The sequence below is a fragment of the Dendrobates tinctorius genome, unplaced genomic scaffold (genome assembly GCF_039654945.1).
Source record: "Dendrobates tinctorius isolate UK_male_01 unplaced genomic scaffold, ASM3965494v1 ptg000089l, whole genome shotgun sequence".
Classification (NCBI taxonomy): Eukaryota; Metazoa; Chordata; class Amphibia; order Anura; family Dendrobatidae; genus Dendrobates; species Dendrobates tinctorius.
In genome coordinates, this window is record NW_027361757.1 from 19109893 (window position 1) to 19134252 (window position 24360).

A 24360-nucleotide genomic window follows, 5' to 3' on the forward strand; every position below is an offset into this window, starting at 1 on the left:
CGCGTGACTGACGTTCATAGGAGACGATGGGCTTTTACTATATGCTGTAATACTGGGTTACTGCAGTATACAGTATAAGAAATCAGACCGATTAATTAAACCTGATCACTAAATTACATAACGTGACAAAATCAAAACACTAGAATTGTACTTTTTCAGTCGTCACGACACAGCAAAAAATGTAATAAGCTATTGCGACGTAATATCTAAACCAAAATGGTATCAATAAAATGTTGTCTCGGTGTAAAAAAAAACAAAAACCCACACAGCTTTATCGAGAGATTTGAAAAAGTTACAGGTCTTAGAACGTGGTGACACATGCAAAATTTTATATATTTCTTGTTTATTTAAAAAAAAATTTCCACAAATTTAAAACATACGGAATATACTGCTATAGATATGTTACTTTCCTGGAGACATTGTACTTTATTTAAAAAATTTTGTGAAAACAAGACCAAAAGAGCGATTGCTGAAATGTATAGGTTTGTTTTATTTTTTTGCTCAGTTTCTAGCATGATGAATGGTAAAATAAATGTCATTTAAAACTACATTTTGTTCCACCAAAAATAAGCCCTCATGTGGCTATGCGGACAGAAAAAGACATTCTGTTTTCTCCTTCGCCTCATTGAGGGACACAGACCATGGGTGTTGTGCTGCTTGCCACTAGGAGGCTGACACTAAGTTGAGACAAAAAAGAGTTAGCTCCCCCTCCGCAGTATACACCCTCCTGCTGGCTCCCAGTGAACCAGTTCTTGCTTGGTGTCCATAGGAGGCACACTGGTCTGGTCTTCAGACCATTTATTATTTTACTTTTTGCCATTTTTTCACATGGATGAAGGGGCAACGGAACCTTTCAAGGCTCCGATTTCCCCCAAACCAACAACAGGCGAGCACGTGCGAGAGTCCCCCCATGTATCCTTTCCTGCAAAGTGGGATGCCTGAGCTGATTCAAGGGCGACGGGTCCTTCGAATGTCACCGATCTCCCCGCAACGACAGACGGACGAACGCTTGGAGTGTCGCCTTCATATATCCCCTGCCGCAGCCAGGCCTATGCCGGACAACAAGCCTGTTCCCATCCTAAAGGATTGACCCCAGAGGCCCCATCTATGGCGTTCGAGCAGCCCCCACTGCACCACCGCTGTTAAATCGGGTGATGCAATGAGGCGGACGGCTCCTTTCCACCTCCCTGTCAAAGGAATCGTGGATAGAGAGTGCCCTGCACCGTCCAAGCAATGCCGCAGCTCACCTCACCAACTGTGTAAGGAGTCCGAAACCCATGCCTCTTCCCCCGCCGACAGCTCCGGGCTCTGGAATTCCTTAGGACCCGACACCCTGGTTCCGGTAACACCTGCAGGATCCGGTACGATTCGGGGGTTATTTTGTGGCAGGAGGGCCCGGTAGCGACGCTCGGTAGGTCGCGCTACCAGCGGGGACCGGAGAGGATTGTAGGCTCCGCGGCAAAAATATTTTCCTCAGACCTCCGGGTGGGCGCTGACCTAAGCCGAAAATTTTGCCCCCGGCTTTTCAATAGCGTAGGCCGCATCCCGGAAAGCTTCACCTCCCCCTTCGTCGGCTTGGCCCATGTAGGCGCCTCTAGTTTGGAACGAGAAGCACTCATCAAGTTCTCGGCGGCCATTTTCCTCTACAGGCTGCATCCTCACAGGATCCGCCCCCATGCGTCGCCAGTCCACACCTCGTGTTTGGTGCTTCTCATTTGTAACGAGAAGTGCTCATCAAGCTCTCGGCGACCATATTTCTGGAGACTCTCACCTCCTCTGGACTTGTCGGGGGACTCCGGATGCAGCACCTGCCCTGGAAACCGGGCCCCGGGGGAATAGGCACCCGGCCTACTCCGCAAGGTATTATTACTGCACGCCTGCCTCTCAAGCTCCCCCCGCCTTCTCACCCTGGCCGCCGCTGCTGTCGTCTTCACTGCTGGCTGCGACCGTCCACAGCCGCCGTCGTGACTGCGGTCTTCTTTCTCCGCCACTGCTGTGGTCGTCTCCATTAAACTGCAACAGCTGATCCAGCACAGTGCAGAGGACCTAGGTAAAGGAGTTTCTGCCTTTTTCCCATGGCAAGGATGGCTGTCCTTCCTTACTAACTTCCTGCCCTTCCCTTACCCAGTGACTGTTCAGCTGACCAGAGTGCAGCCACACCTGATCGCAGGCTATTGCGACCAGCCAGTCTGTGTTACCATCGGGCACAGAACTATTAATTCTGCAAAATCCCCAACGCAGTCTACGGCCCTCCACTGCTACTGTACTGACTCAGCGGAGAACCCTTTTCATGGAGCTTCTGCACTGGGGTAAAGCCTGGACGGCACCCTATATATATCTAAATATATATAAATATATTAGTCCTTCCCTACATGTGCTCTGTTACTGACTCATACATGCCTATCCCTAAAGCATTCAGAATGGATGGTGCCCTCTGGGATAGAGTGCTTGCCTTGGCAGCACATACACTAGAAATGGTATGATACCCTGCACAGGTATTGCACGCACCGTTCCTCTAGGCAGTAGAGCTGTTGGCTGAGTGATTAAGTTACTGGTTTATGGAAAATAATACTTCAGTTAAAGCCGTTGGTTCAGGCCTCTCATGAGCCCTGTGACTCAGCCACCACTGAGTCCAGCATGCCTAGCCCCACTAAGTGGGCTTCGTTACTGGCGCAATCCATGGCTTCTCTGGCCAAAGAGATTTAACACTTCTGGGATGCTTCTGCGGACCCTAGTGTTCACAAGATCGGCAAAAATAAATTCTTTCCTACACAGGAGCTGTCGGCTAGCAGGGGCTGCAAGTTATTGAGAAACGTACAGGCGTCTAGATATCGGATTCGTAGTAGTTACCCGATCATTCAAGTGTTTTTTCGCTCTAGTGAGTTTAATCTCTCGCTCCACAGGTTTGCTTTCCGGAATATAGCGAATTTGTTTCCTAAGGAGGTCAGCCAGACACTGGTGGTTGACAAGGACTCTGGTACAGCATCCTATTATGCCCTCAAAGGGCGTTTATCATTCATCGGGAGATTTGTGTTATAGCCAACTGGCTCAGGAAACGATGGGTCAAATAACTCACTGTGAAAGACCTCTAGAAGTGAGGCCTCCCCCTTGAGCTGATCCTCCCATCATAGCCCACCAGTACTTCGACTGGAATCTGGAACCCTTTTATCCTGGCTGGATAGATCATCGACTAACAGCCCTTGGTCCGTCAGATGGGAGTATCTGTGGCTCCGTCCTGTAAACCTTGGAACAGCACTCTTCCCTCTTTGAATATGGCTAGCTGCGTTGCGCTATCAGCCATACCATCACCATCAGTAGGGCACTAGGGTTCAGACAATAGGAAAGTGGACTGCACCCAACAGGGTCCCTGACCTTTATCCTTACCATAGGCCCAAGCAGCAATGTAAGGACCCTCCTATAGAAGTTTCGGATCTGTGGGACCTAGGTCTCTGACATTTTCCGCTCAGTGATTATTAGCGTTATCCTCTGGTACCGCCAATATTGACAGCCGCCTATGTCGGGGCCCTCAGGCTGCTTTTCTGCTGTCGCATCGAGCGGGCATGAGACCGGGTGTCTTCTGGATACAGGATTGTTTTTTTTTCCCTTACATCCTCCAAAATTTAGGCACCAGGCCAAAGCCTTCTTTCCGAATCATGAACCCACCGCCAAGATGGCGTTTTTGGTTCGTTTTCTATAAGCTGGTCAAGCAGTGTGGGCTAGAAATTCTTCTCTGTTGGCTGCCGGTGCTCCCTGTTCCCGCGGGTCTGATAGTCCTCAGGAGAGGTCATTTAGATCCCTCTCTCCAAGCAAAGAAAAATCTTTCTCCCTAGCCAATGACTAGTGGCTGACTGCTGAGGCCAGCCTCCCTGGTGGGGTAACAGTCTCTCTTGCCATCTCTCTTTTCTTCACAGACGCAGGTCAGCCTGGGAGTTAAGTCTTCAAGTGATGTTCTAGTAATCCGAGCATTCCTGTTAACCCGGCAGCAGTTCCATTATCTTCTTCCGGGGCTCCCATCAGAATTCATAGTATTACACCAAAGTTACGGCGTAAGACATGCTTTAGACGGGTACCCGCAGCAGGACGGCCTTGTGCAACATAGCTCCCCCGCATCCTAAAATATTATTCCGTGCCTTTAGTTTTTTGTCTTTCTTCACTTCTGTCGGTCATCAGAAAGACGAAGGTAAAGGGGGTTGTTTCTTTCCAGTAATCCCAGTCGCACTCACTTACCTTGAGAACGTGGTGCATGAAGACTTCTACTGGTCGTTGCCACCATCTTCAGGCGTCTATCAGATATGTTTCACTGTTTTCCGTATTGTCACCGGAACACACTGGTCTGATGTTTATCTCGTTCATCTCTGGTAACCTGAGTTCTATCTTCGCTTTTCTCCACATGTTGGTGCTTCGAGGCATTAGGTCGCAACAGTGTCGGACTGAGTTGCCAAGGGCCCACCAGTAACATTGACTTTGGGGGCCCACTTTTCACCTGCATACAAATATTACATGACCCTCATTCACAAATGTACCTATATCTCTATATAATAAGAAACTGGGTAGTTTGGTTAATGGATGAGACACTGTCTTTTTCTGTACAGAGACAATCAAGTGAATTATGACAAGTACTGCCCATACAGTAAGCATTGGGGGCCTAGATTTGCACAGGGGCCCATCGGGGGATTCCCCTGTTCACCTGTGGGCCAGTTCGAGCCTGGGTCACACCCATCACCGCACCAGAACTCTTTCTTGCGCACCGTGCAGGGATCACGGACTTCTTCTCTGTGTCTTTTCCGTACTTTTTTCCTCATTTTAGGTTGTCCCCACGCTGTCTTGGAATTTAGTTTTTGGCACTCATCTCTTTTTGTCTCTATTCCAGCGAAAAATTGCTCCTAAGATGTATGTTAGACGCCCATGATGTTAAATCGGGCCTGGGTGCGCTTTATCAGACAACTTTTAAGTTGTCACAGGATGCCTAGTTAGGAGTTCTGTCTTAGAAGGTCGTCCTTCTTGTCAGAACTGACCTTTCTATGCTGGTGAACTTTTTTAGTTCTCCTTTTCTACCTTTCCGCCAGAACACGACTGTCACCAGACCTCCGTTTCGTCGTCCTATTTTGGCGAGGAATTCTTCTTTGCCTCTTTTGGGCTCGTCACTCGTACATCGGGTGCATAAAGGGCTCTCAAGATGTACGTTCTGTAGTCGACTCCCTCCTGTAGGCCACTTCAGAGTCACAATAGCTAGGGAAAGCCTATCGTCTACTCAGGAGTAATTCACGCCAGAAGCGTGTCCATCCCAGTAGGGTTTATGTTTTTTCAGCACATGATCTGAGACCACTTCAGGGCCACAATAACCAGGGAAATTTGCTCTGCTATTCCGAAGTTATACCACATCAAAAGCGTTCCTATCCCAGCAGGGAATGGGGCATATTGGGACAGATTCTACGTAGATTAATGTCTGCCTTCTGAGTCATCCGGTTTCGGATCCAGACAGAACATGTTCACAGGGCTGCAAGGTTGTGATTTAGTTTCGCTTGTACGCATCTTCGAATCACACTCTGACTTCCGCGAGCACGGGCCTTCGCAGATGTACTCTGCAAGAGACAGTAGTACATCTTTACACAGTCAGTATATGGGGTTCTATCTGTTATATTGTTCCCCACCCATGGACTGCTTTGGGACGTCCCATGGTCTGTGTCCCCCAATGAGGCAAAGGAGAAATAGGGATTTTTGTGTACTCGCCGTAAAATCCTTTTCTCCGAAACGCTCATTGGGAGACACAGCACCCACCCTGATTGGTCTATCGACTTCTGCTTGTCCCCTTCACTCGATGTGGTGCTCGCTAATACTATATGTATGATCGTACTCTGATATGATGTTAATTATCTCCTACTGCTTTTGCACCGAACTTGGTCACTGGGAGCGAGCTGGAAGGTGTATACTGCGGAGGAGGAGCTAACTCTTTTTTTGTCTCAACTCAGTGTCAACCTCATAGTGGCAATCAGCATAACACCCATGGTCTGTGTCCCCCAAGGAGCGTCTCGGAGAAAAGGATTTTACGGTGAGTACACACAAATCCCTATTTTTGGACGAGGGGGAGGATAAAGCAAAGTTAAAAAAAAAAAATGGAAGATCGCCATGTCGGGATGGGGTTAATGAAGCGTGGAAAAGGGAAATGACTACAGGGTTTTAAGCTGTGCTGATACATGAAAGCAGCGGCCTCCTGGACACACATCCAGCACGTATTCTCAGGATAGGCATACTCATGAGCGTAAAAGCAGGCAAGCTGCTGCATATTAGGGGGTCAGAAAATGAATGAATGAAGACCCCAGACTGAAAGTTAGTACAACTTACCTAAAGCAATTATCACATGTAAACAAAAATGAATTATCAATATCAAGTGTCCATAGCCTTAAAAGTTGTCTTCTTGTAATACAGCCCTGGATGTGACATGATGGAACTACGGCGGCGTTATCAGAACCTGTACATTCCCAGTGACTTCTTTGATGCCCAGTTTACATGGGTGGATGCTTTCCCTATCTCTCGACCTTTCCAGCTTGGAAGTTACAGTAATTTTTATGTCATGCACAAGGAAGTGGATCCACTTGAGAAAAATACTGCCATTCTGGATCCTCCTGATGTGGACCATACATACAGTGCAAAGGTACGCTGTATACTATACAGTATTTGTCTATTGCCAATTTCCTCTGCAGTGCAGGAAACATACTGGAGAGTATGTGAATAATCTTTGAACAAAATGTGACACTAATCTATCTTTTTCCTTTTTTATATAGATTTGTTTATACCGTTAACCAGAAAATAATTATTTTATTACTTTGGGCATCATTTAAACAGGTCATGTTACTGGCAAGTCCAGCTTTGGAAGACTTATATCACAAATCCTGCGCCCTTGCAGAAGACCCAGTGGACATTAGAGAAGGTTTCCAGCACCCAGCAAGACTAATAAAGGTAAACCAGTTGCTGATGTGATATTGGAGAGGAACGTCAAATTGTCTGATATTAAAGTGTCCATACATACAGTATAAGATGAACTTCAGCAGAATTTGGCAATTTTGGTGAGACTTGCGCACCATCTGATGTGTTTGGGGGTCTTTTGACACATTAAGGAGTTGGTGATACTAGGACAACCTCTTCTTAAAGTAGAATGTTTGATCCCAATTAAAAAAAAACAAAAAACATTTGCCCACCTCCCATACTGGTGCCGTTCAGCATGCGACCCCGGTGCCAAATCGGCTGTGGCGTCACTGTCCCCGCCTTCGTACGTATTGAACATGAAGAGGAAGTCGGGGGATCAGCTGCAGCCTGGATTTCCTCTTCATATTTAATCAATACGTAGGCAAGGACATTGACGCTAGCGCTGATTGGGCGCCGGGCTCCACTTGTCACCGCACGAGAGCTCCGGGATTGCGAGTGCTGACACCGCTGGAACGGCGCTAGCGTGGGGGGTGAGTGTAGTTTTTTTTATTTTATTGGGGCCAAACAGTTCAAGAATAGGTTGTCATAGTAGTGGACAACCCCTTTAAGTCCCCCTACTTGTTTTCTTTTCTATCTCCACTCCCCTCTTTGATTTACAGCTCCGGCTTCATAGAACCAGAGAATGGCAGAGGGAGGTGGGAAGATGAACTTAAATGTTTGGCCACCACCAAGGGTGCACCGTATGCCTGTACTTGGTTTTATATTCATTCTGTGGTGACAGGGTCCCTTTTGAGCACAGAAGGGGAAGAACTTTAAAATATGGTACTGAGATGGAAGCTTTGTCTACTGTTTTGTAGTCACGCCAATTATCTCTAATCATGCAATATTACTTATGCCGCTGGCAAATGGCTAAGTGGTTTTCTCCTACGCCTCATTGGGGGACACAGGACCATGAGTGTTATGCTGCTGCCACTAGGAGGACACTAAGTGAGCATAGAAAGATTAACTCCTCCTCTGCAGTATACACCCTCCTGCTGGCTCCAATTGAACCAGTTCTTGCTTAGTGTCTGTAGGAGGCACTTGGGTCTGTAAATTTATTTTTTAACTAACGGAGTGAAGGGGCAATGGATCCTTTCTAGGGTGCGATCTCTCCCGAATCATCAACAGGCGAGAACGCGGAGTGTCGCCTCCCCGTACCTTCTCCTGCTACGAATGGGCCATGTCTGAGCTCACTTTAGGGGCGACGGTTCCTTTACGGTCCCGGTCTCCCCACAACAAGCAACAGGCGAGCTCTTGGAGTGTCGCCTCCATGCTTCCTCTCCTGGAGCCAGGCCAATAACCGGACAACTTGCCTGTTTTCATCGATGTACAGAGGCTCCCTCTATTGGCGTCCATGCAGCCTCACTGCATCACCACTGATAAAAGGGTGATGATGGAGGGAGGCAGAAAATTCCTCTCCACCCACCTGTCTATCTGGAGGATGGATTGAAGGATATCTCTAAGAACACTTCATCTCCGGCTCTGCTACATCACCGGATCTGCTACATCACTGGATCCTGTGAGTATGAATGGCTGTCATGCAGTCTCCCACTCACCTGCACAGAGAGAGTAGGTCCTGGTCCCTGGGGGGAGCGCTGTCCTGGTGTCCAGCGGCGCTTGTTTCGTTTCCTCTCTAAGCCCCCCTCAGCGGCGTGCATCTCCGGCAGGCACCTAATAAATTTAGCCCCCGGATTCTAATCGGACTAGGCCGCTATTGGCATGACTCCGCCCACTGCAAGAAGTGCCGCCGCCCACACTCCTGGCTTTTTTCGTCCTGAACAAGAGGCGTCCTTCTGTTCTCGGGGGGCCATGTTTACTCACAAGCCTGTTTGCTGACAGCGCGTGGGGCAGACCGATTGGCAGCACTGACGGTAGCACTGCGAGGAGTGAGATCACCGCTTCTCCCCTGGGGATACAAGAGCAGGACCTGGGTAAGCTGTATTGAGCCTCTGGAGGAGAGCTTAATCCTTTCTCTGCATGCACTCTGTTCTCTGCATCTGCAGCCCATACTCTATAACTCCTAAAGGTACACTATGTCTCAATCTTAGGAGTGGAAAAAGGCTAACAAAACGCACACTGTGTTTTTTACCTCATGTGCCACTTGCAATACTGCCTTGCCCCGAGCTCACAATACTCCATTCTGGACGACTTGTGACCCGGAATGCGCCCAGAGGCCGCCGCCACCGACCCCAGCGAACCTAGCCCCCCCTGTGTGGGCTGCATCCCTGTCATAGTCTATGGCTTTCCTGGCCATGGCAATAGACTCTCTCCGGGGCCCCTCTTTAAGTCAGAACATCAGTTTGCCGGCCGCGGAGGTCCCTTGCGACGGTCGGGAACCGTCCACCAGCAGGGGTTGTGCTCTGTCAAAGGGTGCTCAGGTTTCTTGAAAAGGGACCCATGACACGTCCTCCGAACATGTTCGTGCTTCGGCGTCCGTGAGCTCACTTTCTCGCTCCCCCTCTCCTGAGGTTCGCAGCGAACATGATTCCGAATGCGAGTCTGATGCGTCCTTGGTCCAGAACTCGCAGAATTATCAGGAGACACTTGATTCCCTTATTGAGTCGGTTAACAAGACTCTGAGGGTGAACAAGGAATCTATATCCGCTATGGAGCACGTAGTGTCTTTTAAAAAGGCTAAACGTTCTCATAGTGTTTGCCAATCACCCTGAGTTTAAGGATATTGTCCAGAGACATAGGGACCGGCCAGATAAACGTTTCGCAGGACACAAGCCTATGGAGTCGAGATATCCCTTTGCTCCAGATTTAATGAAGGATTGGCTACAGTCTCCTTCAGTGGACCCTCCTATATCGCGTCTTGCATCCAAAACGCTCCTATCCTTGTCTGATGGTTCCTCAGTCAAAAAACCCACTGAATGTCAAATTTACTACCTTACTCGGTCAGTCTTTGAGGCCTCTGGAGCGGCACTCTTTCCATCCTGGGTGTCTAAAGTCTCGCTAGCCAGTTATCTCAGGCCGGGGATTTCGTAGTTAACGCTTCTTTAGATGCAGCCAATTGCACCGCACAGGCAGCAGCAAATGCTGTCTCCATCAGAAGGGCGCTATGGCTCAGGGAATGGCGGGCGGATTCTGCTTCCAAGAGGGCTAACCTCTCTGCCTTATCAGAGCGGACGCTTATTTGGAGAAAAATTGGACCAACTCATCTCTGACGCTACTAGAGGAAGAGTAAATTCCTTCCCCAGCAATGGCACACTAGGAAATTTCGGAATCCACAACAGGTTCGGACCCGGCCTTTCCACAGCAATACCATCTGGTCCTCTACAACCTTTTCTTCTGGATCAGGGAGGTCCCCACGTAGTGACAGAGGTTCCCAGGTCTCATACAGACCTAGTTGTACCTGGAAAAGCAGGCCAAAACCATCTGGATCTAAGGGAGACAGATCCCTTAGATCCTCTACGCAATGACTCGTTGCATCATCCGGCGGGCACTGACAAAGTAGGCGGCCGTCTACTTTTGTTCCGACAGGCCTGGCTCTCAGTCGACGAGTGGGTCAGAGAGCTGGTGTCCTCTGGATACAAAATAGAGTCGTCGTCCCCCCCCCCCACACACGTTTTTTCCTGTCTTCTCCTCCCAAGACAAAGGCAGCAGCTTTTTCCGAGCCATAGATGCGCTCCGAAAGGACAGGGTTATTATTCAGGTCCCTCAGGACAAAAGGTTCAAAGGTATTTACTCGAACCTATTTGTGTGGTACCAAAGAAGAACAGAGGTGCCCATACTGGACCTAAAGCTGTTAAACACCTTTGTCAAAGTGCGGCGGTTCAGAATGGAGTCTCTCCGCTCAGTCATCGCCTCGATGGAGAAAGGGGAGTTCCTAGCATCCATCGACATCCAGGATGCTTACCTTCACATCTGAGTTTTCTTCCCCACCAAAAGTTCCTACTCTTCGCGGTTCATGGGGAACACTTCCAGTTCATTGCCTTGCCCCTCGGCCTTGCCACTGCCCCCAGGGTTTTCACCAAGGTCATGTCATGGCGGCGGTCATGGCCATTCTTCACGCTCGCGGAGTGGTGGTGCTTCCATATCTAGACGAGCTACTGATTAAAGGACCGTCACTTCAAGCCTGCGAGGAGTGCGTGAGTATCACGGTGGATACACTTTCTCGCCTGGGCTGGAAGATAAACTTCGAAAAGTCTTCTCCAGTACCTGCTCAGCAAATTTTCCTTCTTGGGAATGATCCTGGACACTTCCCGCGGGTTGGTAATTCTCCCTCCAGAAAAGATCTTAGCCTTACAACAGGGAGCATGGATTATTTCCCGCCTCTTTCCTCACTCCATATGTTTCAGCATGGGGATTCTCTGCAAGATGGTGACAGTGATAGAGGCGGTTCCTTTCGCACAGCTACCCCTACACCCTTTGCAACATGTGATTCTGTCGGCTTGGGACAGGAACCTGTTCTCTCTCGACTCTCGGTTCCGTCTGTCTCAGCAGGTCAGGCAGACCCTCAGGTGGTGGACGCTGAAGTCTTCCATGGACCAAGGGAAGTCCTTTCTTCTAGTACGTTGGCTAGTGGTGACCACTGACGCCAGTCTTGTTGGCTGGGGTGTGGTTTTCGGCCACCACACGGCACAGGGTCGTTGGTCCATTCGAGAGTCACGTCTCCTCATCAACATCTTAGAGATATGAGCAATCAGGTTAGCACTTCTGCGTTTTCATCATCTACTAGCAGGTCGCCCCATCAGGATCCAGTCCGACAATACCTGTGGCGTACGTCAACCGTCAGGGGGGCACCCGCAGCAGGACGGCCATGCACAAAGTCGGTCACATCCTCCGATGGGCTGAGAGGAATCATTCGGTCATCTCGGCAGTCCACATCCCGGGCCTAAAGAATTGGGCGGCAGACACCAGGGTCTCGCCTCGGGAGAGTGGTCTCTTCATCCGGAGGTCTTTTAGCAGATTTGTCATTACTGGGAGACTCCGGATGTGGATCTGATGGCCTCAAAGCTAAACAACAAGGTTCCCCAGTTCATAGCTCGGTCACTCGACCCACTCGCCATTGGAGCGGATGCCCTGGTTCTTCCATGGCATCAGTTTCGGCTTTCGTATGTATTTCCCCCGCTCCCCTTACTTCCGAGGGTCATCAAAAAGATCTGAGCAGAGGGGCTACCAGTGATTCTGGTCGCGCCAGGCATGGTATGCGTAATTAGTACAACTAGTCGCCAATGTTTTCTGGCGACTGCCAGATCACACAGATCTACTTTCGCAGGGCCCGATTTACTACCAGAACTCCAGGGCCCTGTATTTAATGGCGTGGCCATTGAATCCTGGGTTCCAGCTCAAGCAGGATTCTCTCATCAAGTGATCTCCATGATGAGTAGTGCTAGGAAGCCCGCATTTATCATCGCACCTGGAGAACCTTCTCATGGTGCAAAGACCGTGGACGATCTGCTCTTGTGTTCTCCATCCCTTCCATTTTGGAATTTCTGCAAACCGGATTGGAGTCAAGTCTTGTGCTTAGCTCACTCAAGGGGCAGATTTCAGCTTTATCCGTTTTGTTCCAACGCAGAATTTCCACCAGATTACAGGTGAAGACGTTCATTCAGGGAGTTTCCCATGTGGCGCTTCCCTATAAAATGCCGTTGGAACCATGGGACCTTAATTTGTTTCTCGGAGTTTTACAAGAGGTTCCTTTCGAACCATTGCAGGACTTATCGCTAACTTTTCTTTCTTGGAAGGTGGTTTTCCTAGTCGCGATCACGTCAATCAGGCGAGTCCGTTCCTGTTTTTCCATCAAGACAAGGTAGTCTTGAGGATGTCCCCGTGTTTTCTGCCAAAAGTTGTTTCCTCTTTTCATCTCAAAGAGGATATTGTCTTGCCTTCATTCGGTCCGGCACCAGTTCATAGTATCGAGAAAGCTCTTCACACTCTGGATGTGGTTAGAGCTCTTAGAAGGTACGTCTCGCGGACGGCCTCTTTCCACAAGTCAGATGCCCTGTTCATGCTTCTAGAGGGGCATAGGAAGGGCCTAGCCGCTTCAAAGGCCACACTAGCCAAGTGGATTCACTCGGCTATTCAGGAGTCCTACCGTGTCATGGGCACACCTGTCCCAGCAGGGATTAAGGCGCACTCCACTCGGTCAGTGGGCGCCTCTTGGGCCATTCGGCATCAGCAGCACAGGTCTGCAAAGCTGCGACTTGGTCCAACTTGTATACTTGTACGAAACTACAACATACATTCTCAGGCTTCTGCAGATGCAGCACTTGGTAGGCAAATTCTGCAATGGGCAGTACCACATCTGTAATTTGGTGGTACATGGGGTATTAGCAGTTGTATTGCTCCCCAGCCAGGGACTGCTTTAGGATGTCCAATGGTCTGTTGTCCCCCAATGAGGTATAGGAGAAATATTTTTGTGTACTCACCGTAAAATCCTTTTCTCCGAGCCAATCATTGGGCGACACAGCACCCACCCTGTTAGCCTAATGGCTGGTTTTCGAGTTTGGACATAGTTTATTCTTGTTAATTGTTGGAAGCTCCTACTGCTTTGTTACCAAACTGGTTCAATTGAAGCCAGCAGGAGGGTGTATACTGCAGAGGAGGAGTTAATCATTCTATTTTCACTTAGTGTCCTCCTAGTGGCAGCAGCATAACACCCATGGTCCTGTGTCCCCCAATGATTGGCTTGGAGAAAAGCATTTTACGGTGAGTACACAATAATCCCTTTCTTCTGTAATAATAATTTTTGTAATATGTTTTTAAAGTTTCTAGTGGGAATGAAGGGTAAAGATGAGGCGATGGCAATTGGAGGACACTGGTCTCCTTCCCTCGATGGCCCAGATCCAGACAAAGACCCTTCTGTGCTGATCAGAACTGCTGTCCGGTGTTGTAAGGCTCTGACTGGCATTGACCTGAGCTTGTGTACACAGTGGTAAGTCCAGTTGTTACATCGGGACATGTGTCCTATTTTATCTTCACTTTTCTAGGACTTTGCAGTTCCTCTAGTTTTACTAAATTGTGTTTGTGTTTCTGTTACCAACGAAGAGCAGGAGGTTTGTTGTTTCTCTGAATTACCGTGTTACTGTTTCTGTACATTTTGAAGACTTGTTCTTTTTTTCTTCACGTTCAGCTACAGATCGTCCAGGAGAAACGCATCTTAAACTGTCCTAAATTCAAGTTGTCTTGCCGTGTTTTCTAATGGTATTTCGAGCTTTGTTGAAAATAAGAAAGATCAATGTTTATTTCACTGCAATTAGATTATATCATCTAGTTTTGTGAGAAATTTCATTAGATTCAGTATCCGCGCTTGTAATTTATTGTTTTATTTTATTTTATTTTTCCTCTGCTCAAAACAATGCTTCGACTTACCTGAAGAAAATCATTGGCCTTCTATATCAGTGTGTTTATTTTTTTATTTTATTTTATAGACCAACCTGAGCTAGCTGTTCATGATGTACTACGAGAGAACTAGGCTCTTATATTCTATGCATTCTAGATTTTGGTTTTCCAACATGCTTCTTCCCTTGCGACAGGTATCGTTTTGCAGAGATTCGCTACCATCGCCCTGAGGAGACCCACAAGGGGCGTTCGGTTCCTGCTCATGTGGAGACAGTGGTTTTATTTTTCCCGGATGTTTGGCATTGCCTTCCCACCCGCTCAGAGTGGGAAAACCTGTGCCGAGGATACAAGCAGCAGCTGGTCGACAAGCTTCAGGGTGAACGCAAGGAAGCTGATGGAGAACAGGCACTGAACGCTAATCCCTTTTTCTATTTCCGCTTCTCGCAGGCACAGGAACACAGGCACAAATGCACTGCACACACTAAACACCACCCCACCCCCTCGTAAAGAACGACGTCTGCAGTGTAGTGAATCTCACATATTCCAGCTTCCTAACACGGATAATTTGGAATGTTTTTATATAATTTTTGTTTATTTTTTGCTTTTTTTTTTTTTGTTTGATTTATTTTTTACATTAGAATTAGCATGCTGGGTCAATTGGATGTATTGATTTCTGGCCCTAATGATCATCTCCCCATCATAAGGTTCACATTTATCATTTTCATATATAAAATGTTAAAGAAAAACATACCCCAAAATTATAAACCATTTTATTTGTAGTCATTTGGAAATAACCCAAGGTGGCTTTAATTACAGACTTGTGTCTTTGTAGACGAGCAATGTCTGTATATTCTGTTATTACTTCTTCTATTTATCATCCCTTTGTTTCACAGATCTGGCATTGATTGACTTAGTGGTCTGTGAGAGTGCTAGAATGTGTGTATGTGCCTCAACAAAGCTTTAGGAGACGACAATGAAAAATTGTGACCTTGCTACTTGCACGGACCTGCATCAGTCATACATTTTCCAAAGGCCTCTTTCTAACCACATTTGTATGTTTGTACTAGGAAGAAGAGGATAAAGATGCCGGGGATGCAAAAGAAATCTCTACTCCTACTCACTGGTCAAAACTTGATCCAAAAGTGATGAAAGTAAGTCAAATGTCCACAAAACACACTCAGTTATGCATGGCCTCCTCATCCCCATCCTGGTATGCATTGCCCTTATCAGAAAAACATTATAAAAAACATAAAGCATTTTATTTACCTTCCCTGCACACCCTCGCAGCATCCTGCTGTGATGCCAGCAGCTGATTTCTGCTTGTAAGCAGTGTATGGTATTGATGTAATGTTCTGCATACAGAGGACAGTTGTCAGAATACTTACTGCTCCCCGCGCCGTGACTATGGGCGTGTGGAGCAGTGAATATTCATTGATATTTAATAGCGGGCACAGTAGTCGCAGCCACCAGCTTCCTGCAGCTGCTGGGTGATCACCCGAGCCTGATACCAAAGGGAATGAATATTCACTGCTCTCCACTCCCATGGGCGTGGAGAGCAGTGAATATTCATTCTCTTTAATAGCAGGCACACGTTATCGCCCACAGGCTGCAGCTACCGTGCCTTCTATTAAAGATCATCTAATATTCACTGCTCTCCACACATGGGAGTGGAGAGCAGTGAATATTCATTCCTTTAAGTAACGGAAACACTTCAGAGCCCAGCCACCGCAGGAAGCAGGCGGCTGCAGCTAACAGCGTGTCCGTTATTAAAGAGAAATTAATTTTCACTGCACTCCACTCCCATGGGCGTGGAGAGCAGTGAATACTAATTTCTGTATAGCAGGTGGCACAGGAGTTAGCTGCAGCTGACAGCTGCTGCCTCCTATCACCGTGGCTCCACCACTGCTGCTACCCCACCACCCTATCCACAGCAGATACATCTGGACTATACGAGGCACCCCCCATTTTCCTTCAAATTTCGTGAGGGAAAAAAGTGCGTCTTATAGTCTGAAAAATACAGTACATGTCTGGTGATAAAAAATTCAAGTAACCATCTAGTTAGACAAGTTAAGTCATTCAGTGAATTTATAATCCTCTCTAGCACCCATGTTAAAGCGCCTCGACTTTCTGATATACTTTTTTTTTTCCTCATAGTTTACCATTTGGTAAATTGGATTTTTTTTTTTTTGTATGTTAGCTTTTCAGTAGGCTGAAGGCTTAATGCTTCTCACAATGGAAATATAACTGTTGTATCAGAGAGTTTCCTACTATTCTATCCAGTCTAGATAATCCTTTGGAAGTAAATAGTTTAGACTCCAGGCTGCAATAATTTACACACACTTTATACATTATAGCAAATTATAAGAAAAAAGAAAAGATTGCTATTCTCTACACTGGATAAAATGTAAGTCAGCTCAGATTTTGCACTGATTTTCAGTGTCTAGATGTACAAGGGTTCAATACCAGTGCTCTCCTAGTATGCCGCTGGTCTGGACTGTCAGTCAGGAGCACATCCATCCCCTACAGGCAAGCTGGAGGCTGGGAGGCAGGGGAGCTGTGCGCTCCTGAAGACACAATTAGGAAACCCTTTAAGCTTTGTCTCCTAAATCTGTTGTCTGATTACTAAATACGGTACTTCTCCAGCTCACTGGCTGACATGCTAGGCTAAACATGGAATTTTGTCAGTCAGGACTGCAAATCTCCATAAAGCTCTTAAGTACTTCAGATTGTGTTCCCAGTGGGTGACTTTTACAATCTTTCAGGTAAATGATCTGCGTAAAGAGCTTGAAAGTCGCAATCTTAGCTCAAAAGGGTTAAAATCTCAGCTAATAGCCCGATTAACGAAGCAGCTACGCATTGAGGAACAAAAAGAGGAGCAAAAGGAGCAAGAAAAATGTGAAAAAGAAGACGAGGAGGAGGAAGAGCATAAATCTGAGGATGACAAGGAGGTTCGTATCCCATCATCTTCAGTGGCATATTGTTTTGGTGCACATTGACCGTAACATGCTCTGCCTTTCTCTTACTAGGAAGAAGAAAGGAAACGTCAAGAAGAAATGGAGCGTCAGCGGCGAGAAAAAAGATATTTATTGCCCGATGAGCCGGCGATTATTGTACATCCAAACTGGTCCGCCAAGAATGGGAAGTTTGACTGCAGTATCATGTCTCTGAGCGTCCTCCTGGATTACCGGATAGAGGACAATAAAGAGCACTCATTTGAGGTACAGCTTTTACACTGACTTAGGCCGGATTCACACAATCATATAAAAAATCGTTCTAATTTCATCCTGAAAACTTGCACGATTTTTTTTCTTCACAATTGTCATTGGTTTGCAATTGTTTGGTTTTTTTTTTTACATCAGTAATTATTAAAAATTTACAAGATTAAATAGTTTCTTAGGTTAAAGAATTGCAATGTATTCTAAAAATCAAAGGCTATATGGAATCCAATCTTTTTTGTGAAATGATAAACATGAATGGCCGTGTCTCATCCCGACACTTGGAAATACAATTTTTTTTTTTTTTTATTATTATTAACACGCAGATTTGATCCGTGAACAAAAATCACTCACCTGCACTGCCCCATAGAATAACATTGATTTGATTGCTGCCCATTTTTCATGGATAGCACTTGGATCGAAAATGAGCTTGTGTGAACATATCCTTAGGGTGTGTGCAGACGCTGCGGAATCCGCTGCGGACTAATCCGCACGGATTTTGCAAAAACCGCAGAAAAGACCTGCGGATTATCTGCGGTTTTGCCTGCGGTTTGGTCCTGCGGATTCACCATCTCCACAATGGTGGAGATAGGAACCCGCAGCGGATTCCGCAGAAAGAATTGACATGTCAATTCTTTCTGCGGTTTCAAAACCGCAGCAAATCCGCGCGGATTTTTCCGCAACGTCTACACAGCGTTTTTTTTTTACCATTCATTTGAAAGGTACTGTACACCGCAGCTAAAACGGCTGCAGGTCCTCAGCGGCCAAAACCGCTGCGGAAACGCAGCGGAATCCGCAGCGTGTGCACATACCCTTACTCCTGCTAAAGTTCTGAGAGGCCGGGGTGCTGCTTTACATGAGTGAAGGATCTCCAGCAATAAACTGGCTCTGGATTGATGGGGGGTCTTAATTTTTGGATCCCCAGCAATCATTAAGTACCGTATATACTTGTGTATAATTTTGCCACAAAAGCCTAGGGTGGAAAATGCAGCAGCTACTGGTACATTTCAAAAATAAAAATAGATACCAATAAAAGTAAAATTAATGGAGACATCAGTAGGTTAAATGTTTTTGAATATCCATATTGAATCAGGAGCCTCATATAATGCTCCATACAGTTCATGATGGGCCCCATAAAATGTTCCATACAAAATACACCCCATATAATGCTGCACAAAGGTTAATAATGCCCCCATAAGATGCTCCATAGAATAATATGCCCCATATAATGCTCCATAAAGGTTATGGCCCCATAAGATGCTCCATAGATTATTCCCCCATAAGATGCTCCATAGACTATACCCCAATAAAATTCTCCATAGATTATGCCCCATATGCTGCTCCATAGATTATCCCCCATGTGCTGCTCCATAGATTATGCCCCCATATGCTGCCCCATAGACTATGCCCCCATATGCTGCCCCATAGACTATGCCCCCATATGCTGCCCCATAGACTATGCCCCCATATGCTGCCCCATAGACTGCCCCCATATGCTGCCCCATAGACTATGCCTTCATATGCTGCCCCATAGACTATGCCCCCATATGCTGCCTCATAGACTATGCCCCCATATGCTGCCCCATAGACTATGCCCCCATATGCTGCCCCATAGACTATGCCCCCGTATGCTGCTCCATAGAATATGCCCCCGTATGCTGCTCCATAGAATATGCCCCCGTATGCTGCTCCATAGAATATGCCCCCGTATGCTGCTCCATAGAATATGCCCCCGTATGCTGCTCCATAGACTATGCCCCCGTATGCTGCCCCATAGACTATGCCACCGTATGCTGCCCCATAGACTATGCCACCGTATGCTGCTCCATAGACTATGCCACCGTATGCTGCTCCATAGAATATGCCCCGTATGCTGCCCCATAGACTATGCCACCCTATGCTGCTCCATAGAATATGCCCCCATGTGCTGCTCCATAGAATATGCCCCCATATGCTGCTCCATAGAATATGCCCCGGTTTGCTGCTCCATAGAATATGCCCCCGTATGCTGCTCCATAGAATATGCCCCCGTATGCTGCTCCATAGACTATGCCCCCGTATGCTGCCCCATAGACGATTGCCCCCGTATGCTGCCCCATAGACTATGCCCCCCCGTATGCTGCCCCATAGACTATGCCCCCCCGTATGCTGCCCCATAGACTATGCCCCCCCGTATGCTGCCCCATAGACTATGCCCCCGTATGCTGCCCCATAGACGCTGCCCCATAGACTATGCCCCCCCATAGACTATGCCCCCCCATAGACTATGCCCCATATGCTGCCCCATAGACTATGCCCCCCCATAGACTATGCCCCCGTATGCTGCCCCATAGACTATGCCACCGTATGCTGCTCCATAGAATATGCCCCCCGTATGCTGCCCCATAGAATATGCCCCCATATGCTGCTCCATAGAATATGCCCCCGTATGCTGCTCCATAGAATATGCCCCCGTATGCTGCTCCATAGAATATGCCCCCGTATGCTGCTCCATAGAATATGCCCCCGTATGCTGCCCCATAGACTATGCCCCCGTATGCTGCCCCATAGACTATGCCCCCGTATGCTGCCCCATAGACTATGCCCCCGTATGCTGCCCCATAGACTATGCCCCCGTATTGTGCCCCCATAAGATGCTTCATATATTATGCCCCCATATGCTGCTGCAAAAAAAAAAAAAATGCCATACTCACCTCTCCTGCTCAGGACCTGGCACCTGATATATTCACCTGTCTGGGGTCCATCGCTGCTCACCGCTGTCTGCGCGTCCTGTCAGTGACTGTTCAGCCAGCAGAGGGCGCTGCACGCACTAACCACGTCACCGCGCCCCCTGCTGCCTAAATATCACGGACACAGGAAGCAGCAGACAGCGGTGAGCAGCGATGGACCCCAGACAGGTGATATTCATGAGTTTAATGAGCGGTTCCACTTGACCGCTGAAGGCAGGAAGGGAGACAGTGGAGAAGTGGGGGGGCTGCAGACACCGCGCCAGGGGGGTAAGTATGATCTCTGACACCCCCGCACCCCCTCCCCCGCCAACCCCCAGGTATATGGCTTGTGTATAAGCCGAGAAGGGGACTTTCAGCCCCAAAAAATGGGCTGAAAATCTCGTCTTATACACGAGTATATATGGTAATTGGATATTATGCCAATATGCTGCCTCTGTATAAATGGATCCTTGCAGATTTTCACTTTCGTATTTCGTACATCTTGCCAGGTGTCGCTGTTTGCTGAGCTGTTCAACGAAATGCTTCAGAGAGACTTTGGAATCCGCATATACAAGGAGCTTTTAGCTCTGCCTGAACGGGATGAGAAAAAGGAGAAGAAGATTAAGAAGGAAGAGAAAAAAGAAAAGAAAGATGAGGAAGAAGATGAACCAAAAATCAAACGACGAAAATCTTCAGATGAGAAAGTTAGATCGGAGGAAAGAGAGGAAAGAAAGGTATAGACCTACATTGTTTCTTTAGGAACCTTTAAGAGAAAGAAAACTAGACAGCAGAACATGCGCAGTGCTTACAAGCTCTTTACTATTTAGCTTGTAAGCACTGCTTTGAAGCTCATTGAGATTGCTGGACCTTAGCTGGTACTTCCTCATACTGGCCAGCTTTAGCACAGTGCTTCCAAGCTAGACAGCAGAGAAGGTCGGTCTCCTAGAAGACAAGCTGGAAACAAAAGAGAAATATTAATGCCTCAATAATGGCTTCAAATTTTAAATAGCAGTAAATAGCAGAAGTGCTCGTTATTACAGCCAAATTCCATCTTTGAAGATATGAATAAAACCCTTGAAGTGTGGGCGCCTTGTTACCCTAAAATGCCACCGGGCCGTTGGTTTTCAGAGCAGTTTAAAGGGAATCTGTCACCCGTATTTAGTGATATCATGTAAAGATATCACTAAATTGTGTGTCCCATAAGGATTCTAGTAGGGCTTTTGACTCCCCCACAGTTGGGCAAAGCATACTGCGCACGCGCCGGGGCCTTTACATTGCGCAAGCGCGGAAACCAACGGCGTCTGTGGTATTCACAGACGAAGATTACGTGAAGCAAGCCGAGGAGGTGGGTGGGGGGGAGAAGACTACTAAGCCACGCCCATCGGACCGGACCGCGGCGATTTGCATGCATCCCCAACAAGCTAAAAAAGGTATTTATGCCTCAAAGGTGCGGGGTCGAGGGGAGTCAAAAGGCCTAATAGAATCCTTATGGGACGCGCAATTGGGTGATTATCTTTACATGATATCACTAAATATGGGTGACAGCTTCCCTTTAAGTCTGCAAAAAGGATGCAGCCTTAAAAAAAAAAAAAAAAAAAAAACTGTTCACTATATTAGAAAGCATAATTCCATACCAGCACCCTTTTATTTATTGAGGTCCACTGTATGATGCCCCAACCGATTTTAAACCTTGTAAAGAAGTATTTTTGTAAATACCTCTTGTTGTCCTCTCTGCCTGTGAGCAGCGCTATTGCTGACCACTCACTCGGCATTGTGTGACCCCGGCAACAGGCTCTGCTGATGTCACATCAACTCCCGGATCTCCTGCATTTGCCCTGGCGTGACCCAGCTACACGCACCCTGATTCCCCCGCCACCACCACTGATTGACTGGGCTGTGGTCGGAGCTTTACCGCACATCACAGTCCAGTATCCAGAACGCGCTTTCCCTCTCTCTGCTTCCATTACCTACAAGCCCGGTCTGGGTACTGGGCTGTGACGTGCAGTGAAACACCGCCCACAGCCCAGTCAGTCAGGAGGGGTGAGCGCGACTGAGGTATCAAGAGGTATTTACAAAAATACTCCCTTACAAGGTTTAAATCAGTGGGGGCACTATAGAATGTAGGGGACGACCTCTTTAAGGCTTAGCTGTGTTATTTTGTTTGCTCACCACATATAGTAACGATGGTTATTTTGTAGAAGGAGGACCGAAAAAGAGAAGATTACCGTGATGATGAAGAAATAGATGATGATAACCAAGATGATTATGAACCCATCGGAGCAGAAGAGGATGATGGTGACTATGACGGTCAGATTGATATGATGATGGCTAAGCTCATTTTACTGCTTGATTATTGTGTCGTGCTGGCTGAGACTGAGGCGTTGATCCTTGCAGTTTCCATATGTCATTTATATGGTCCAGCTGCTCCCATGATCTGGCTAGTTACTGTGGACAAGATCTGTAGGATTTTTTGTACTAATACATGAGCCTGCAGCAGAAATGATTGTCTCCATAACTGCCCTTCTTAAACATTATGTAAAATGTACTTTGTTCTGTCTGTCAGCTCTTGTTGTGTCTCTTTCTCGCTTCATTGCGGGACACAGGAAACCACGGGTGTATGCTGCTGCCACTAGGAGGTTGACACTATGCAGAAAAAAAAGGGTTGGCTCTCCCCAGCAGTATATACCCACCAACTGGCAGAAAGCTAATCAGTTTTAGCTTAGTGTCAGTAGGAGGTGGACACGGCTGCTCTCAGCCCCGTATCTACCTTTAGGTGGTTGCTTTTTATTAATCATCTCTATTTTTCAGGTTCAGCTTGTGATCTGGGCGACGGAGTGTAACCGCTCACTCCGCTCTCCCCCTAGAGACCAGGAGCACAGTGTGGGAATGTGTCACTACTGTGCCCTCCCGTGTCTACAAGGCAAGACCCCATGCCTCCTAACACTTCAAGCATGTTTTGGGCATCCACAAGACAGAAGATGTGGACCGATCCTTGCCACTACCTCCCCAGCGCCGCCCGCCCTCCAGAGCCGGTCATTCAGTGGTAGGAAGACGGAATTGTTACCCGATAGCCATCAAAGTCTTTTCAGTGGCCCAGAGGTCTGCATGCAAGTCCGTCTTCCGGCGCCAGTTCTGCGAAGAGGGATGCGGATCTTCAGCACAGGTATTCCATGCGGCAGCAGGGGGGCTCCATATGTAAAAAAAAAAATATATATATATATATATATATATATATATAATATTTTTAAGGGATCCCGACCAGGGGTATAAGCGTCCGTCGAAATAGCCGCCTTCCGGTTCCATCCCTGGTTCCCTCAGCCATCCGCAGTGTCTACCGCGCCCTGCGGCTCCCCGGCACAAATTTATCTCCTAGCTCCTTTCTAGCCCAACTACAGAGCTAGGCCACGCCTCCCACCGGCCAGCCAATCACTCGCGTCGATGCTCCACTTGGCCCCACCCACCCCCTCCGGCCTATCAACACGGCCCTCTCTCCCCTGGCCCGGCAAGACTGCACGCTTTTACCTACACTGCACGCCTCCCAAGGCCCCCCCCCTCCCTGCCATAATCGAGCTGGAAATATGCGCGCTCTACAGGCTCCACCCACGATCTGGCGCCATCTTCTCGCCGCTCTGCAGCCTCATACCGCAGCTCTCGGACTCCATCCTGCTACCCCTGCAGCTCTGCCTATCGGTTTGCTCCCGGCCAGGATCCAGGTCTGTAGGCTCTGTCACTGGGGGGGTCGGCTCTCCTCTCTAGCAAATCTCCCCTGGCACATAGTTCCTCACTCTCTCTCTTTCAAAGTCTAACTCTAGGGAGCTTCACTCCCACCCTCCTTCCATTGAAGCACACTTCGCATGTTCCTCCTGTAAAAAGAAGTTTCTCTCTGGTCAGACCTCATCCCTCTGCCATAATTTCAGACCATCTAATATGTCTTCCCAGGAGCCCCCCCACTGCTCGCAATGAGAGTGCGCCCCCTCCTGAGTGGGTGACATCTCTATCTCCATCGGTAGCTGACCTAACTTTGGTCTTGCTTTTGGAATGGCTTCCTAATCCTGCCCCTGCTAGCGGGTATCAGTTACCCCCCTCGGATTTGTCGGCTATTAACCCCTCACGTACCCAAAGGGATTCCCCTAGCAGGAAGTCCAGAACTTCAAAAAAGCACGCCCGCATTAGCTCACTGTCCAGCT

At 47.8% G+C, this 24360-nt stretch overlaps 1 protein-coding gene across 2 annotated transcripts in view; it reads left to right on the plus strand.

Moving 5' to 3' along the window:
* The window catches only part of CCAR1 (cell division cycle and apoptosis regulator 1), a 135072-nt gene that overhangs the window by 91083 nt on the left and 19629 nt on the right, over window positions 1–24360 (plus strand). The window contains exons 11-19 of one of the 2 annotated variants that reach the window (XM_073585880.1): window positions 6427–6652; window positions 6844–6957; window positions 13677–13843; window positions 14445–14655; window positions 15318–15401; window positions 17013–17198; window positions 17277–17468; window positions 20683–20907; window positions 22372–22468. In XM_073585880.1, coding sequence (XP_073441981.1) covers window positions 6427–6652; window positions 6844–6957; window positions 13677–13843; window positions 14445–14655; window positions 15318–15401; window positions 17013–17198; window positions 17277–17468; window positions 20683–20907; window positions 22372–22468 — 1502 coding nt within the window. Of the gene's footprint in view, window positions 1–6426; window positions 6653–6843; window positions 6958–13676; window positions 13844–14444; window positions 14656–15317; window positions 15402–17012; window positions 17199–17276; window positions 17469–20682; window positions 20908–22371; window positions 22481–24360 lie in introns of both variants that reach the window. The other variant, XM_073585879.1, reaches the window with a different exon arrangement.